Genomic DNA, 19,976 nt, shown 5'->3' on the forward strand with positions numbered 1-19,976 from the left:
AATATCGGTCGTTCATGATTTTCAGTAAGCTGTGACTTGAGAGTCACAATTTAAGTTGAAAGTTTTACTTACAAAGTGATATAACCTTTGCCTTAACCGACCAATAAAGCTCTTAGTTTGAAAAAGATCTTAACGCTTATGACTACTCAGAAATGTTAATCTGAAAAAGTGATCATACGATACAAGCATTGATTAGATTGCCCCCCAAGGTCCCTAGGCCCAAGTGTTCATCAGTAAATGACATGAGCCTTTGAACTACCGTAATTAAAAAGCATGGAAGATTTCTGAAAATGATTCAAACTAATTTCTATCATTCCGCCATTAAGTGTCAAATGATTAGAAATTCAGATTTTTGTTAGAATATGAGAAGGTGTTTGAAGATTTCCAGCTTTGTCAACATATATGTTGAAACTAACCTTTTTCTAGCTCGGACTTATCTTGAGTAGTAGAGGAGAGAACAGAAAATGTTCTATTCTGACTGTACACCTTGGTTTCCGAGACGCTGTACATGCTATACAGGGTCAGCACTGTTAACCAGGCCTGGGCAACCTACAGAGTTGAAAACACATCTGTTAGATCATAGTAATGAAACATGTTTCCTGCCTTGGTTTCCGAGACGCTGTACATGCTATACAGGGTCAGCACTGTTAACCAGGACTGGGCAACCTACAGAGTTGAAAACACATGTGTGAGATCATAGTAATGAAACATGTTTCCTGCCTTGGTTCCGAGACGCTGTACATGCTATACAGGGTCAGCACTGTTAACCAGGCCTGGGCAACCTACAGAGTTGAAAACACATGTGTTAGATCATAGTAATGAAACATGTTTCCTGCCTTGGTTTCCGAGACGCTGTACACAGAGTTGAAAACACATGTGTGAGATCATAGTAATGAGAAATGTTTCCTACCTTGGTTTCAGAGACTCTGTATGAGCCGGTGAGGGTCAGTTACATTAACCACGCCTGAGCAATCAAGAGGGTCAACAAAATGTGAGTGAAATAATAACAGACAAAATCTCAATCCTGAAAATCCTGGCACATAAGTTTGTGTAAAGAGGTTTTTCCCAAAAGTAGGGTTAAGGGGCTTAAATCCCTGTTGGCATTGTTTTCAAAGCCATTATTTTGTAAATCAAGGTACTTCTTACTAGTTTAAATCCAAATATCCAGCAAAAAGACAAGCTAAACAAATGAACAAGAGTTTGAAACTGAAAGCACCAATTCCTGATTTGAAGATTAATCCTAAATTCTATGAAATGAAAAAAGTTTGAGGAAAATTGATATTTATGTTTAAACTAGCACAATAATTATAACATTTAAAGATATTGATAATGCATTAAAATTAAAGAAAGTATTTTTTGGCATCAACCTATATTGTGCGCCTTTAAGGAAAATTAATGTTTACAAAACTTTGTTCATAAATGTCAGTTGATTGATTCATGGCCATAAGGAGCGGAACAAGAGCTGTCACAGAGACAGCGCGCTCGACTATTCCGCCGCTTTTCGGTGTATGGATTGAAAAGTTTTGGCGAAACATGCATGGATCACTGTTAAATTAGATTTCAATGCAAAACATGATGTGCTGAGAAATTTACATAAATTTAATTTGAAAATATTTGTGGTACACAAACTTTAACGTAAATTTTAAGTCGTAAAATGGGCATAATTTTGTCAAAATGCCTGCTAGAGTTACCTCCTCCTGTGTACAGGTTGGGGGCATGATGGTGAACAAACTTGCTAAGTTTAAAAGCCAGATGTCAATGGACTTTGAAAATATTTGAGGTGGTACGCACACTTTAACATAAATTTTAAGTAGAAAAGGGGGCATAATTTTGTCAAAATGCTTGATAGAGTTATCTCCTCCTGTGTACTGGTTGGGGGCATGATGGTGAACAAGCGTGCAAAGTTTCAAAGCCATATGTCAATTGACTTTGAAAATATTTCAGGTGGTACACAAACTCTTACAAAAACTTTAACAGAAGTGGTTCTGCTGACGCCGACGCTCGGTGACTAGGATAGCTCTCCTTATTCTTCGAATAGTCGAGCTAAAAAGGTGACACAAAATTTCAAAATATTTGTAATTGTAAATTCATAGACTATAGTCCATGCAAATATGTAGATATTTCTATGATGGTCCTTTACATTAAGTTTGTCAAATTTACTCCACTATTTCCTTTGGCATGTTGAGCGCTTTTAGCCTATACTACAGGAAGTAAATACATTTAAAACAGATATTTTGTTGAAACGATGTTTTTGATAAGAAGCAACCATGAGACTGGGTCAATAGAATAGCAAGTCAGCGCCACGGAAGGAAAAAGTAAATCTGGCTTGAGTGAGGTCGGGTTAGCCTTCAGAGTTCAGCTCTTTTATTTTCTATCTGTTTTGGCTGTACACTTTTGTCTTTGAGACACTGGACATGCTATATAGGGCAAGTGTTGTTTGAGGTTTAAAACAGAGGTTGAAGCCATCTTGTTTTTGACTTGCATTGTACCTTCAGTTGAAAATTAAATTAATCATTCACAATACCCCTGCCCCTTTTTTATACCCGACTAAAATACTGCATTAGTGTGACGGCCTTCATAACAAATTTTAATCCAACAATATTTCACTTCACAAAAAAACACTTCACCTGATGTCTGTCCAAATTGGCCGCCACTTTACTATTGTGTCGACACAATTCATCCACAGGTTTTCCAACCAACTCGTACTCTTTGGCAGTCTCAACCCAACTTTGTAGATTCTGAATAAAGGGAGCAAAATTAGGGAAATTATGAACATGTTATCAAGTGATGGTAATATGTTTTAAACTTGTGTCCACCTTGTCCAAGGATCCTACCAGAACATATTTCTTGAACCAATCATGAAAGAGGAGAGTCCGTAAATAAAAATGGTGGTGTAGCATGTTCTTTTTCCAGAGAGAATCTTAAATTTCATTGCAAATTTTTCCCAAAATGGGAACAGCCGCCAAACAGCTTCGTAGTGGAGTAAATTCTTAACTAATTGGTAAAAGCCTTAAATGTGTATGATATTGCATTTTATGATAAAACATAAAGTAACTGGTGCATATAAGTTATTGTTTATTGGTTTATCAACCTGGGAAAGTGATATCCACTGAAATCAACACAATGACCCCACTAAAAGGATATATTTTAAAATTTTAAACTTTAAACAATACCAATCCCTATTATCAACTAAACTTATTAACTAAAGCAGAGTAAGTACATCGGCAAAGTGAGTATATCGGCAAAGTAAGTAAATCGACAAAGCGACTAAATCGTCATGGTGACTAAATCGACAAAGTGAGTAAATCGGCAGTGTGTAAATCCGCAAAGTGTGTAAATCGGCATGGTGAGTAAATCATTAAAGTAAGTAAATCGGTATGGATCGGCAAAGTGTGTAAATTGGCAAAGTGTGTAAATCTGCATGGTCAGTAAATCATTTAAGTTAGTAAATCAGCATGGCTAAAAATGAGTGTACCTCGACTGGTTGTACCTGGCCAGTATTAGAGAACTCCTGCATGTACGGAATCACATCCACAAAATGGTCCGTCTTGTCCCCGGTACGCTTGCTGAAGTACGACGACTGGGGATGGAACTCAGACAGCTTCCCTGACATAAGGAAACACTTGTGTTGGATTGTCAGTAAAAGCAATAAGAGTAAATAGTTCTTGCACAGGGTGATTGTGATAAAAAAAACATACTGCAATTCAGAATAGCATTTGAAAGTAAAATAATGGTCATTACCAGTTGCACTAATTTAAGGAAAAGAAGCATTACAAAACACATCAAACGTTACCCATATCTTTCCAGTCATTGAAGTGTTAATGATACCATAGAAATATATTTATGTCATAATGAAGAAACCTGAATGGTTTTCTATGAATAGAACCACAAAGACCATTTTTCTCATTTCATCATTAAAGGACAACAAAAAGTACTTGCTAAACGCTAGTGAAGAGCTATGATGAATATTAAATGTATTACCCTGTCTGTCGCTGTTTGCATGACCGACCATGCCATGTACACTAAGGTCAAGTCCAGAGGGAACCAGGTCCTCCCCTGGTCTTTTGGCATCCCGAAACACGTGTTGACTCAACATGGAATCCTTGCTACCGCTAATCATCACATGGGGGTCCTTGTTCTTAAACAACAGACCTAAAATGCAACAAGACTTCAGGGATCGACACTAACTACAATTCCCCTGGATCATGAAAGGGTGTCCCTTCCTGAAGTCACAAGTCCATTTAACTCTCTTGTGCTACAAATCTGTCAAAAAAATATTTGTTCAGCTTTGAATTATTTTTTAGCTTCAATTTGACATTTACTTTGGGTTCCTATTTAACTTTCTGCTAAAAAATGATGATGTTCCAACAGGACACCTGACTGGAGGTTCTGGGGTTCCTCCAAGAAATGTGGCGTCCTCAGGATCCTGGCACACTGTTGGTGTCGAATGCTGGACTTGTTGTTGAGTAGAAAATATGTTAAATTAACTTAAACAACAAAGAGTCTTAAATGGTACCAATCATAAGACTGATTCTTGTTCTTTAACATCATACCTGTAACACTCAGTCATCATTTGCGACCTTTAAGTCAAGCAGACTGCTTTTATTCCTTCAAATAATGATCAGCATTTGTTTTATTTCTAATTAAAGTTACATTAATTGCAATTAACTAAGTTGCAAGATAATTTATCACCATTGTACATATTGCTTAATTTCTCCAATCTTTTCTTATATTGCATTCCATAACCCTTAAAATTACATTCAAATTAATTGGAAACTCTAATCACATACTTGATGTGACATCTTTATGATCGTCGAATGTAGCAAATGGCACGTAGGGCCTCCTTATATCCCATATGTTGATGCTGCAATCAACGAGGAGGGAGCACGATGCGATATGGAATTTCCGTTGAGGTCGCCATCGGATGCGGGCAAGGGAGGCAATACTGTGTATAGTGTGCAGACATTTGGACTTCGGGACATCCCAGATCTGTAATGGAAAACATGTAAGTGTAATATTACTTTTATTAGAATACAACCTACATTCTCAAACAATGAAATTACAGATAGGTTACCATTAAGTACTAGGCTTAATCATTTAATATTTCAACTTCTGCGGGTGTCCGCATACTGCCATTCATCCAATACACAATCCCTGCATCAGATTTTGTATTTACAATGTGTCAGCCTATGAGGTAGTAGTGAGGTAGTAGTGAGGTAGTAGTGAGGTAGTAGTCTAAGGCAGTAATATAACTTGAAGTTATATTTTAATGATTAAGAATGGATTCCTCACTACATTTACTCTGCCCCCTCTTAATAATTAAAATGTTACTTCATGTCATTATACTATTACATACATTTGACCATTAGCTTTCTAACATATTAAGTAAAGTTGTATATGAAGATGTATGATCATCTCAGAGTAGTTATACCTAAGGCACAATATTTTGACAAAGCAAAATTAAGCTCCTAAAAAATAAAGACAAAAATTGAAAAATTGAAAAGTCAAATTCAATTGCGTATTGAGTCTGAATTTGAGACTCAAGCCCAAGGCTCAAATCTACATATTTTATTTTTTATGTTAAATTGCTCTTTAAATAGCAGTAAGGGTAAATATTGCTGTATTTGGTAAAAACAAACTGGTCAACAAACAGGCACACATCTTTAGTCATATTAAAGATGACTCAAACTCAGCCTCAAAACATTAGTGAAAATGGACCCAGCTGAGCCCAGCTCTCACCGAGAGGGCATTGGTTTCAGTTCCATCGGGAGCGCTTTTCAATGGCTTCTACCCGGACATTAGCGTGATTAATACCACAGCATTTTCTTCACAATATTTGCGCTCAAATGAATTGATACAAACAGAAACTCACCTTGATCATTTTGTCCCTGCCGGCAGTTGCGAGCCAGTTTTTGTCCTCGGGATGCCAGTTTATGGCGAACACAGGTCCACTGTGGGCCGTAACCTGCTTCTCTACTTTGTCTGGCCTTCTCATGTCCCAAATCTGAATGTTCATGGATTTTAAAATAAAGTGCTAAACAAATTAAAGTTGCACTGGAACAGTGTTTAAGTTAAATATGATAGTTCAAATAGTTTGGCAGGTTTAATTGAGTTAAGTTTTGTGTCCAGTTTTGAAGTTTATTTTATGTGCTCTCCAGGTAGTTACACTCAGTGCTCAAATAATTTACATGTGAACCAGTTAACACTGGACAGTCTTTACCAGGTGGCACGAGATTTGCATCCTAGGAATTATAATTATTTTTGCAACTTGCATGATTATTTGCAAGTGCAGTAACCATTGGTGAGGCTTTCTGCCATGATGTCACGTCACAACCGCCAAGGTCATGGTGTAGTCTATTCCCAAATGTGGACAGCTTTTTGACTGTTCTGCCCTTAACTATCAATAAAGAAAATTAATAATGTCCACAAAGAAAAGCCATGTAAAACTCGTTTTAAATCTGCTAGTGTGATGTTTACATCATCGACAAATCCAACATTACGTTATCCAATTAAATTGGGTGCTTCCGCTGTGATGCTACAGTGGCTTAAAACAATGCGTGTAGACTGTACATCTCAATCAGAATTTAGAAACACATACAATAGGTAAATGCTGCAAAAGTTAACAATCTGAGCAAGTTTAAAGGTCATATTTTAAACAACTCATAGGTCCTAATCTGTCGATAATCCTACAATTTCTAAAATCCAATGATTTTTACCCCAAAATAAGCAGTAATGCTGAGGTACGCCAGCGCTGGTCTGTTGATTTCTTTGTCGTAAGGGGCATAATTTGACAATTATTACAGCCTGAGTTATGAGCCTAATGCTATACATGTGTGTCTCTCTCTGGCAACATGCTTGCATACTTAGTTAAAAACTTTCATTTAAATATCTTGAACAGCTTTTGAGTAATGGCCAAAGTCAATGATTTTGCATGTTTTTTTTTAAGGGACCTAACTTGACAATAATAAAGGTAAAAGTTATGGCCTAGGTAAACATCTGCTTAATATCTTTGGCAACATGCCTTAAAAGTTTTATTTGAAAACCTGGAATAGTTTTGAGTAATGGCTAATGTTGAAGATTCAGCAAGATGCCGCAGCTCACCATTGAAACCAAGGCTATCACAAACCATAAATTATTTTCATTTAAAAACAGACAAACTAATAAAAAATAACTCAGTTCCAGTGGAAAAACCCTCCTCATAACAAGAGAGATTTCCTGATTTTCACTACATTAGGGACTAAGAAAACTGACCATGAGTGTGCCAGCTTCATCTGCTGCGGCAAAACCAAAGTAGTTGATTTGTGACGGGCACCACTGAACATCCCGGACACTCGTACTGCCCGTCGTGAAGTTTAGAACTACTTCTTTCTTACGAATATCCTGCAAACAATGATCAATAATTGATAAGTCACAGATATAACATATAGCATATATTATTTATTCTGACATGGTTATCATGTAAATTAAGAGAACATTTTGGGGCAGCATCTGTTTGGAAGATAGTATTATAAAATTATGATGCCATCACATTCTGTTGCAATGTTACTTTTAATATTTTGCTGTGTTAGAGCCTTATTCAATTGCCTAAATCATTTCAGACAAAGTTTGAATGAAAATTTTACAACTTTTTTATGATGAGATAAAATGATATATACATATAGCATGAACAACTTTTTTTATCAACAATCCTTACAATTTTCCAGTAAAATGTAAGATTTTTTTAACTAACATGTAGCTTCATCTGTCCGTCCTGGGAGGCACTCAACAGAAATCTGTGCTCACTCTCATGAAAGCAAACTCTGTTAACCGTCCGTTTGTGCTCCGTAAACACATGCTCTGAAACGTTGTTAAGAATTGGATTTACAGAGAAGTATCCCTGTTGACAGTCTGCCGGATTGGCTGTATTTTATCCATCACTGACACAAATAGTTGAGACCCTCTGAGTTGATGTACCGAGACGCCTATTTATTAATCAATGGTCACAGCTTATTTCCATTGACCTCAATCAAGTTAATCTACGGATCAATTGTATCAGGGCTTCATAAAGTGTGCCACAATAATCATCATGGAAATAATGTTCATCTAACAGTGAAAACTAGGTATACAATTTTTATTAGACATAGAAGAACAAACCATTCTCAGACATATTTGCCTCTAAACCATCTTCTGGTGAATAGGTATTATAAGAAAAGCAAGACCTGTCACAGTAAGTGAGGAATGCCCCCAAAATGCAATTACTGTTATGTACATTCAGGAAAGCAAACATAAGCTATAAGCATATGCCAGATCATGAAGGTTGACCTTAAGTGTAGAGGAGTGATGAAGTAAGTGAAGTAAGAGATAGGGACGTGGTTGTTGTAAACGACACTGGTCTTTATGTACTTAACAAATGTGCCAAAACCCTTTCATATCCCTCCTTGAATGAAGCAAAATTTCAGGCCTGAAATGCCAACTATACTTAATCCATGTGTATATATGCAGTATTCCATAATGATTAAACACCAAGTGTGACCTTGAACTTTGAGGTAGAGTCGTAAGTCTGGCACACATCACATTGACTTTACGTACCTAACACAGGTGCCTTTTAATTTTCAAATCATTTCCTGCAAGACCAATTTAGCAGCCTGGATTTGGAAAACGAGACAGACAATGCTGAAATTTTTATATGCCCACAGTTTTGGTCATAAAAATAGCTCGTCCTGATATTTTTGCATCTGTGTAAAAAAATATATAAGCATTTAAATTGGGTGATAAGTTAAAAACATTTTCATTCATCAAGTATTCAATTATATGACAATGAACCAGAAGTACATTATTATAGTTAGTTAAATCATTTTTGGTTAACACTTCATGTCAATATGGTAGAAACAAGAGCCGTCGTAAGACAGCGCGCTCGACTACGCCGCTTTGACTTAGAATACAATAACCATGTAATAATACCAAGTTTGGTCTCTTTATGTCAAACTTAACTAAAATTATTCGATACATAAGGTGACTTTGATGCTGCCCTCCCACCAGCCCGCCCAAACAATGATGCAAGTCATTCAAATAACTAGATTTCCCATTATGAAAATGTGGTTAAGAATATACAAATATGCCTTTCAAAGGAAATTAAAAACAAGAGGGCCAAATGGCCCTGAATCGCTCACCTGTCATATATTGCACATTCTTCCATTATATACAAATATTGAAAACCTAAGCCTATGAACACGGGGCGTGGCCAATTTTGACCCCAGGGCTAAAGTTTGAACAATCTTAATAGTGGTCCGATAAACGATGCTTCATACCAAATATCTAAGGCCTTCGCCTTTTGGTTTCGGAGAAGAAGATTACTTAAGTTTTCATCATATACATATATAAGGAAACCCATGACCGCCCGGGTGGGGCCATTTTTTGACCCCAGAGCCAAAGATTGAACAATATTGGTACAAGTCAACTAGATGGTATATCATGCCAAATATCTAAGCTCTTGTCACTACTTGATTTTACGTGTGTATCTATATATGTATATTTGTAATTAATTGTTGTATGTGGCCCATATTGAAAATTGGTATGTGTACTAAATATGTTATCCAGTTTAAATTAAGACGTTATTTGTCTTTGTGAGTTCGGAGAAGATTTTTTAAGTTTTCACTATAACCCATATAGAGAAAAACCATTAGCCCCGGGGTGTGGCCAATGTTGACCCCAGGGCCATAATTTGAACAAACTTTGTAGAGGTCCACTAGACGATGAATCATGCCAAATATCTAAGCTCTAAGCCACGTAAGTTCAGAGGAGATGATTTTTGAAGTTTTCACTATAAACATATAGAGAAAACCCATGACCCCCCAAGGGGGCGGGGCCAATTTTGACCCCAAGGCCATAATTTGAACAATCTTTGTAGAGGTCCACTAGATGATGAATCATGCCAAATATCTAAGCTCTAGTCCAAGTAAGTTCAGAGGAGAAGATTTTTGAAGTTTTAACTATAAACATATAGAGAAAACCCATGACCCCCCGGGGCGGGGCCAATTTTGAACAATCTTTGTAGAGGTCCACTAGACGATGAATCATGCCAAATATCTAAGCTCTAAGCAACGTAAGTTCAGAAGAGATTTTTGATTTTATTTACTATAAACATATAGAGAAAACCCATGACCCCCCGGGGCGGGGCCAATTTTGACCCAAAGGCCATAATTTGAACAATCTTTGTAGAGGTCCACTAGACGATGAATCATGCCAAATATCTAAGCTCTAGTCCAAGTAAGTTCAGAGGAGAAGATTTTTGAAGTTTTAACTATAAACATATCAAGTATACCCATGACCCCCCAGGGCGGGGTCAATTTTGACCCCAAGGCCATAATTTGAACAATCTTTGTAGAGGTCAACTAGACGATGAACCATGCCAAATATCTAAGCTCTAGTCCAAGTAAGTTCAAAGGAGAAGATTTTTGAAGTTTTCACTATAAACATATAGAGAAAACCCATTACCCCCAGGGCGGGGCCAATTTTGAATCCAAGGCCATAATTTGAACAATCTTTGTAAAGGTCCACTAGACGATGAATCATGCCAAATATCTAAGCTCTAGTCCAAGTAAGTTCAGAGGAGAAGATTTTTGAAGTTTTAACTATAAACATATAGAGAATACCCATGACCCCCCGGGGCGGGGCCAATTTTGACCCCAGGGCCATAATTTGAACAAACTTTGTAGAGGTCCACTAGACGATGAATCATGCCAAATATCTAAGCTCTAGGCCAAGTAAGTTCAGAGGAGAAGATTTTTTAAGTTTTCACTATAAACATATAGAGAAAATCCATGACCCCCGGGGCAGGGCCAATTTTGACCCAAGGGCCATAATTTGAACAAACTTTGTAGAGGTCCACTAGACGATGAATCATGCCAAATATCTAAGCTCTAGGCCAAGTAAGTTCAGAGGAGAAGATTTTTTAAGGTTTTCACTATAAACATATAGAGAAAACCCATGACCCCTCGGGGCAGCGCCAATTTTGACCCAAAGGCCAAAATTTGAACAAACTTTGTAGAGGTCCACTAGACGATGAATCATGCCAAATATCTAAGCTCTAGTCCAAGTAAGTTAAGAGGAGAAGATTTTTGAAGTTTTAACTATAAACATATCAAGTATACCCATGACCCCCGGGGCGGGGCCAATTTTGACCCCAAGGCCATAATTTGAACAATCTTTGTAAAGGTCCACTAGACAATGAATCATGCCAAATATCTAAGCTCTAGTCCAAGTAAGTTCAGAGGAGAAGATTTTTGAAGTTTTAACTATAAACTTATAGAGAATACCCATGACCCCCCGGGGCGGGGCCAATTTTGACCCCAGGGCCATAATTTGAACAAACTTTGTAGAGGTCCACTAGACGATGAATCATGCCAAATATCTAAGCTCTAGGCCAAGTAAGTTCAGAGGAGAAGATTTTTGAAGTTTTCACTATAAACATATAGAGAAAACCCATGACCCCCCGGGACGGGGCCAACTTTGACCCCAGGGCCATAATTTGAACAAACTTTGTAGAGGTCCACTAGACGATATACCATGCCAAATATCTAAGCTCTAGGCCAAGTAAGTTCAGAGGAGAAGATTTTTTAAGGTTTTCACTATAAACATATAGAGAAAACCCATGACCCCCCGGGGCGGGGCCAATTTTGACCCCAGGGCCATAATTTGATCAAACTTTGTAGAGGTCCACTAGACGATGAACCATGCCAAATATCTAAGCTCTAGTCCAAGTAAGTTCAGAGGAGAAGATTTTTGAAGTTTTCACTATAAACATATAGAGAAAACCCATGACCCCCCGGGGCGGGGCCAATTTTGACCCCAGGGCCATAGTTTGAACAAACTTTGTAGAGGTCCACTAGACGATGAATCATGCCAAATATCTAAGCTCTAGGCCAAGTAAGTTCAGAGGAGAAGATTTTTTAAGTTTTCACTATAAACATATAGAGAAAACCCATGACCCCCGGGACGTGGCCAATTTTGACCCCAGGGCCATAATTTGAACAATCTTGGTAGAGGACCATTTGGTGATCCTACCTACCATATATCAATGGCCTAAGCCTTGTGGTTTGGGAGAAGAAGATTTTTAAAGTTTTTCCTTTTGGTTGCCATGGCAACCAGAGTTCTGTATGGAATTGAATTCTTTGAACAACTTTGATAGAAGACAACCCAAGGAACCTATGAAGTTTTATTAATATTGGCCTAGCGGTTAAGGAGGAGATGTCTTTTAAGTAAATTGTTGACGGACGACGCACGCCGCACGACGGACAAAAGGCGATCACAAAAGCTCACCATGTCACAAAGTGACAGGTGAGCTAAAAAGGCAATTTCATAAAAAAAAATCTAAAAAGATATTATTATAAATTGGAAATAAAATTTAGTAGAATTACGTATGGTTATGTAAATCAATAATAAATCCAAAAATATTTATATAAATATTTATATAATGTGATTGTAAGTCTTAATAAGAACAATTAATATCTGCCATAAATAGAATGATACAAGAAAATCCAAATAGACATTATTTAAGAGTCGGTAGTTGCACTTGCAAAATGATAATCATATTTATCAGATATATGAAACAGCTGAAAGTTCTCAAACATAGACATTTATGTTCAAATATCACCGGTAAATAAAAATAATTGACCTAGTGACCTAGTTTTTGACCTGGGTTGACCCAATATGGAACTTGACCTAGCTTATGTTAAGATGATCATTCTGACCAAGTTTCATTAAGATAAGGCTAAAATTGTGACCTCTATTGTGTTCACAAGGTTTTTCTAATAATTGACCTAGTGACCTAGTTATTGACTGTGTATGACCCAATATCGAACTTGACCCAGATTTTATAGAGATGATCATTCTGACCAAGTTGCATTAAGATTAGCCTAAAATTGTGACCTCTATTGTGTTCACAAGGTTTTTGTAGTAATTGACCTAGTGACCTAGTTATTGACCGCAGATGACCCAATATCGAACTTGACCTAGATTTTATAGAGATGATCATTCTGACCAAGTTGCATTGAGATTAGGCTAAAATTGTGATCTCTATTGTGTTCACAAGGTTTTTGTAATAATTGACCTAGTGACCTAGTTATTGACCGTGAATGACCCAATATCAAACTTGACCTACATTTTATAGCGATGATCATTCTGACCAAGCTGCATTGAGATTAGGCTAAAATTGTGACCTCTATTGTGTTCACAAGGTTTTTGTAATAATTGACCTAGTGACCTAGTTATTGACCGTGAATGACCCAATATCAAACTTGACCTACATTTTATAGCGATGATCATTCTGACCAAGTTGCATTGAGATTAGGCTAAAATTGTGACCTCTATTGTGTTCACAAGGTTTTTCTACTAATTGACCTAGTGACCTAGTTATTGACCGCGGATGACCCAATATCGAACTTGACCTAAATTTTATAGAGATGATCATTCTGACCAAGTTGCATTGAAATTAGGCTAAAATTGTGACCTCTAATGTGTTCACAAGGTATTTCTACTAATTGACCTACTGACCTAGTTTTTGACCCCAGATGACCCAATATCGAACTTGACCTAGATTTCATAGAGATGATCAGTCTGACCAAGTTTCATAAAGATTAGGTCAAAATTGTGACCTCTGTTGTGTTCACAAGGTTTTTCTAATAATTGACCTAGTGACCTAGTTATTGACTGCGGATGACCCAATATCGAACTTGACCTAGATTTTATAGAGATGATTATTCTGACCAACTTGCATTGAGATTAGGCTAAAATTGTGACCTCTATTGTGTTCACAAGGTTTTTGTACTAATTGACCTAGTGACCTAGTTGTTGACCGCGGATGACCCAATATCGAACTTGACCTACATTTTATAGAGATGATCATTCTGACCAAGTTGCATTGAGATTAGGCTAAAATTGTGACCTCTAATGTGTTCACAAGGTATTTCTACTAATTGACCTACTGACCTAGTTTTTGACCCCAGATGACCCAATATCGAACTTGACCTAGATTTCATAGAGATGATCAGTCTGACCAAGTTTCATAAAGATTAGGTCAAAATTGTGACCTCTGTTGTGTTCACAAGGTTTTTCTAATAATTGACCTAGTGACCTAGTTATTGACTGCGGATGACCCAATATCGAACTTGACCTAGATTTTATAGAGATGATTATTCTGACCAAGTTGCATTGAGATTAGGCTAAAATTGTGACCTCTATTGTGTTCACAAGGTTTTTGTACTAATTGACCTAGTGACCTAGTTGTTGACCGCGGATGACCCAATATCGAACTTGACCTACATTTTATAGAGATGATCATTCTGACCAAGTTGCATTGAGATTAGGCTAAAATTGTGACCTCTATTGTGTTCACAAGGTTTTTCTACTAATTGACCTAGTGACCTAATTATTGACCGCGGATGACCCGATATCGAACTTGACCTAGATTTTATAGAGATGACCATTCTGACCAAGTTGCATTGAGATTAGGCTAAAATTGTGACCTCTATTGTGTTCACAAGGTTTTTCTACTAATTGACCTAGTGACCTAGTTTTTGACCCCAGATGACCCAATATCGAACTTGACCTAGATTTTATAGAGATGATCAGTCTGACCAAGTTTCATAAAGATTAGGTCAAAATTGTGACCTCTATTGTGTTCACAAGCAATTGTGAACGGACGGACGGACGGACGGACGGACGACGGACGAAGAGTGATCACAAAAGCTCACCTTGTCACTACGTGACAGGTGAGCTAAAAAATAACAAAAAAACAAAAATTCAAGGGCCATAATTTTTATTTAGGCTTAAACGGAGTTATGTTTCTTGTTGTGAGATGGTTGTAAATAATTTTGAATTTATTAAGTGCATTTAATGAACGGTAAAGAAGTTTTTTTATTAAAATCCCAACTTGCCCTTAACTTTTACTTGCCTAAAACTTTAACCTAAGTCAATCAGGGGCCATAACTTGTATTAAGGATATGGAGTTATGTAACCTCATTGGGTAATGGTCCTGAACAAATGTGTGAAGTATTAAGTCAATTGAATGAAGGGTATAGAAGTTATTAAACAATATCCCAACCTGCCCTAAAACTTTAACCCAAGTTCCATAGTCAATCAGGGGCCATAGTTTGTATAAAAGATCATATGTAGTTATCTAACCTCATTATGTGATGGCTCTGAACATCTGTGTGAAGTATTAAGTCAATTGAATGAATGGTATTGGAGTTTTAAGTGAAAATCCCAACTTGCCCTAAAACTTTAACCTGCCCTAAAACTTTAACCTAAGTCAATCAGGGGCCATAACTTGTATTTAGGATAATATGGAGTTATATAACCTCATTGTGTGATGGTCCTGAACAACTGTGTGAAGTATTTAGTCAATTGAACAAAGGATATAGAAGTTATTAATAAATATTCCAACTTGCCCTAAAACTTTAACCTAAGTTCCATCGTCAATCAGGGGCCATAAGCTGTGTAAAGAATAATATGGAGTTATCTAACCTCATCATGTGATGGCCCTGAACAACTGCGTGAAGAATTAAGTCAATTGAATGTAGGGTATTGAACTTATAAGTGAAAATCCCAACTTGCCCTAAAACTTTAATCAGACGCCGACGTTGGGGCGAGTAGTATAGCCCACCTATTCTTCGAATAGTCGAGCTAAAATGCATAAATTACAGACGAATGCATAATTCTAGACTGAAATTAGCCAAATAAAATGCTCCCCCTCTCCAAACATTTTATGAGCATGATGGATTATTTGTCTGTTTCCAGGGGAGGGGGCACATGTGCCCAAGTTGCGCCTTCCAAGTGTTCCCCCTCTTAACCCAAATCCTTGATTTGAACTGTTGGGTGTATAATGGCCAGGCAATGTTAATGGCAATGAATAGCCCCATCAAATTTAGATGCTACCTTGTACCATAATGTTGTATATTATTTTGTTTGGGGGGGGGGGGAGTAGTATTTTTGATTTGTGAATGAGGACTCAATTTAGTTCAGACCTATTTTTAGTAAGAGAGAGAATACTCAGTTATTTGGATGTATTTCCTGCCTTGGAATAATCACACTTCCTGGATTTGAAGCCCTGAACATTGGTAAATATGCAACACACAAAATAACCAATTTTCAAACACAACTACACAGATAAAAATAAATGTGTTCAATTTCATTTAAAAATAAATTATAAGTGCTTTACAATGGTTACAATATGTAAAATTAAAGTGAGCGAAAACTGCACTAGTTTAAAGCTGCACTCACACAGATATACCGTTTTTACAACTTTCTTATTTTTTGTCTTGAAAAGAGCAAATTTTTGCGTTAATACCTGCCAACCTATGATAAAAGATTGCTGACAAATGATCAGAATGCAGATTTTCATATTTCAATTCAAAATTTAATGTTTTACGGCTTAAACCGCTATAAAACATCATTTTTTGAACTTAAATATAAAAATCTGCGATCTGATTTTTTGTCAGCTGTCTTATAAAACTGGTTTCCATGCATTTTCCGCAATAATTGGCTCGTTCCAAGACAAAAAAAAAAGTTGTCAAAATGCTCAATCTGTGAGAGTGCAGCTTTAAAGAGGGATAAAAAAAACATATGACTGTGTGTCCTCCACTTCAGCCAACATACATGTATTAGCAACCAAACATGAATGGAACAGATCTTGCCATTGTCACATGCAATTTGTAAGCAAATATTGTACTTACTTGAGATAGACATCTCTATTGCAAAAGTTTGTAGATACAAAAATTGACTCTCAGGAAGGAATTGATTTTTAAACATGGAATTGCCAATCAATTGCTTTAACATGCATAATGACTATAATTGATTATTCAAACATAAAGCAAATATTTGAATAGTCTAACAGACACGTTCTGTTTTATCAACAAAATAAAGCCGTTTTTAAGAGACATTATCAATTAAAACTCTTCAGAAGAGATCAAAATAAAATAATCTAAATCATGGTGTATACTATAGATTACAGCTATAAGAAAATCTGGCAAAGTTGCAAGCTAACAAACACCAAAAAATTTAATGGTGAACCAAGCCTCAACTGTCATCAGAAATGAGTGCATTCATACCAAATATTACAATGAACCGAACACAGTCATTCTCCCCCATTATATGTTTAATAAAAAAAATGTCTGCAACTGAAACAAATTATTCCTAGTTCATTACGCACCGTACGATAGATCGTATAAATAATCTTGGCATAAGTTGTTTCAGTTTTGCTTATTCCTTTTGTACTAAACACTAGAAAGAGACTTTACCTATTTTTGTCACTATTTTTCCCTAATTATTTTCAATCCTAGAATATTATCTACAGGAAAGTTCAGTACCTTGTTTACAGCGAGTTGGTTTGTTCAGGTCCCAAAGCACAACTGCGCCATTTGTGGCCCCGGTTGCCAGAAGATTGTCTGAAAAGGCATTTAAGTTTGTTAGGGCTATTCCATAGTACCACCGCGGTAAAGGCACTTTTAAAACATACCACCCCCCTACAGAAGCAAATTTACCCTTTCAGGGTCCAAATTAGCAAAAAAAACACCCACCCATAAACTATTTAAATAATTGCCTTCCCCTCCGTGGGATATATGTTTTACTGGAATAGCCCTTACACAGACCGGTATTATATCATTTTAAAACGTACACCATGTGCTTATATGATCTGTAGAAAGACATCATTTTTTATCAACATAAGAACTAAAGTCCTCCTACGTAAATATCGGCTGTGTTTGTGCTATAATTATAATTCCAATGAAAAAGAGAATAACAATGCAGGCTTTATTTTGAATTTAACAGATGAACTCAATATACCTTACAATTGCACTAAAAGTGACACTCTTATTCAAAATCAATACAAACACATGTATAACAAACATAAATTTGGATTGATAAACCCTCAACTACTTAATATATAATGCATTTTTGGAAAATATTGATTGCTGATAACAATATTTTACCCGTGTAATTTATAGCTGAAAAAGCAAAAATATTAAATGATTGGTGAATGCTTAAAGTATCATGTACAGGCCTTCCAGCAGCCACTAACAAAAAAGTAGGAGGTTTTCTGACAGAAAAGAAGGAAATAGTAAGAATATTTTTTACAAAAAAGTAGGAATATTTTTGGTTAAATATGTAATTATTAATAGCTATTAACTTACCTTAGGAGATGTTTTAATGCAAAATCATACCATTCTATATGCCACATTGAATATTTTAGTGAATGATGCTTGGTTGGTTTCTGTTGCTGAACTGTGTGGGTGAAAAGATGATGCACGTCAAAGTGGAACATGTTGCCACACCTTTCAACAACAGAAACCAGCCAGTTTGACATCTTTTGTTCATTTTCTGCAAATAAAACTAGCACAAAGATCAAACTTTAATTTTTTGGCGGACTTTATTTTCAAAAAAGTAGGAATAGTAGGAGTTTTTTAGAAAAAAGTAGGAAGCTGTTAAAAAAAATAGGAAAAAGTAGGAACGCTGGAAGGCCTGCATGTATGTATAATGTTATTTACTATTCATGTTGTTTATTTTCATGTCCATGTAAGTGCATCCCTTACTGAAATAAATCTATCTATCTATCTATAAAGATTTACTGCGATCTTCTATCATCTCATAAGGTAGCAATACCATTAGTTCTGCATATTACTTTCAAATTAAACTCAGTATCCTTCATAAGCACAATTGTTTTCGACATTTGTTCATCCTTTTTGGTATTTTAAAAGAATTCTATTAAATGTCTTCAACCTTATTTAGGAGTAATAGTGCATCTTTGATTTCTATGAAAGTGCTATGTTTCATAATCAAATAACGTGCTAAAATACCATCAATGTTATTCCATGCAATGTCAAGGGCACAGTAGTTAAGGTTGACATGTTTGCCAACACGCAGGTTAAACTTCTCCTCAAAACAGTCATCTTCCACATTGTAGATCTTAAAAACTGGAAAAAATAAATATTGTTATTGAAAGTGAAAAAAGAATAAATGTATTTCGATTTATAAAAGAATTTCAATGACTAGTGAACTGGAACAATAAGAAACATATCTAAAAGGGTGTTCAAGAATTTGTTTGTTTTTGGCATCCCGTGAAACATGTTTTACATGAAAAAGGAATATAAAAAAACCTTGAAATTATCTATGACCTTCACAACATGTAACACCATTGGTGCAGCCCAATGAAATCAATGACATCATATCTCTCGCTTATGTCATACTTGTTATAGAACCAACTCAAACTCGCTGCAGTTCTAATAGACTTCTTTAAATTACATGCTAATAAAACTGGTTTTAAGATGCAGCTGTGAAGTAATTACTGTAATAATGTTGTTCAGACAAGGTCATATTTAACAAAATTATTTATAAACCCCTTTTTTTCCATTCCATGTGAAAAAGATTTGGGTCTTCAACAATTTGTTTATACCTGTCCTTCCCCCGACCACAACCTGTGTTCCATCCCTGTTCTGAGCTATCGCACTGATTGGTCCACCACAATTTACGGACATGGTCACAGGATTTGATGATGCAACTGCCAAAAATAACAAAAACACAAAGGTTACATTTTATTCAATAAAAAAACTGCTTGCACCATGTATGTTTTCCAAAAATAGGTACTGCAAATAAAGAGAACAAAGTTAAAGCTAGAAATATGACCTACTTCTGTATCAAGACGATTCGACCCATATAACCAATTATATGTATGTATGATATCAACATACCACTGGTAGTCAGTATTGAAGCTGCAGAAGTGAGTTGAGCAGTTCAAAATTTTAGGATATCTTCATCTTAAGTTTATACTTATTTTTTTAAACCTGATTGTGAACACAGCTGAAAGCTGATAAGAATAACTCTCAGTCCCTGGGTAAAACCAGTACTCCAGGTGTCAACTTAAAGAGGCCATGAGAAAGAATCCCCTGATGGGGATCATACCCGCAACCTCTTGTGTGAGAGGCAGACACCGAAATCACTCAACCACT

At 36.3% G+C, this 19,976-nt stretch overlaps 1 protein-coding gene across 7 annotated transcripts in view; it reads right to left on the reverse strand.

The window, feature by feature from the left end:
• LOC128240686 (GATOR complex protein WDR24-like) overlaps positions 1 to 19,976 on the reverse strand; it is a 47,341-nt gene that overhangs the window by 24,141 nt on the left and 3,224 nt on the right. For 6 of the 7 annotated variants that reach the window (XM_052957408.1, XM_052957416.1, XM_052957444.1 and 3 more), the window contains 11 exons: positions 19,424 to 19,528; positions 18,828 to 18,944; positions 17,343 to 17,420; positions 7,730 to 7,836; positions 7,252 to 7,380; positions 5,873 to 6,004; positions 4,791 to 4,989; positions 3,982 to 4,152; positions 3,476 to 3,606; positions 2,628 to 2,738; positions 417 to 549 (listed from right to left, as the gene is read on the reverse strand). In XM_052957408.1, coding sequence (XP_052813368.1) covers positions 417 to 549; positions 2,628 to 2,738; positions 3,476 to 3,606; positions 3,982 to 4,152; positions 4,791 to 4,989; positions 5,873 to 6,004; positions 7,252 to 7,380; positions 7,730 to 7,836; positions 17,343 to 17,420; positions 18,828 to 18,944; positions 19,424 to 19,528 — 1,413 coding nt within the window. The remainder of the gene's footprint in view (positions 1 to 416; positions 550 to 2,627; positions 2,739 to 3,475; positions 3,607 to 3,981; positions 4,153 to 4,790; positions 4,990 to 5,872; positions 6,005 to 7,251; positions 7,381 to 7,729; positions 7,837 to 17,342; positions 17,421 to 18,827; positions 18,945 to 19,423; positions 19,529 to 19,976) is intronic. The other variant, XM_052957464.1, reaches the window with a different exon arrangement.

Source organism: Mya arenaria, chromosome 1, assembly GCF_026914265.1.
Source record: "Mya arenaria isolate MELC-2E11 chromosome 1, ASM2691426v1".
In the NCBI taxonomy this organism is placed as follows: domain Eukaryota; kingdom Metazoa; phylum Mollusca; class Bivalvia; order Myida; family Myidae; genus Mya; species Mya arenaria.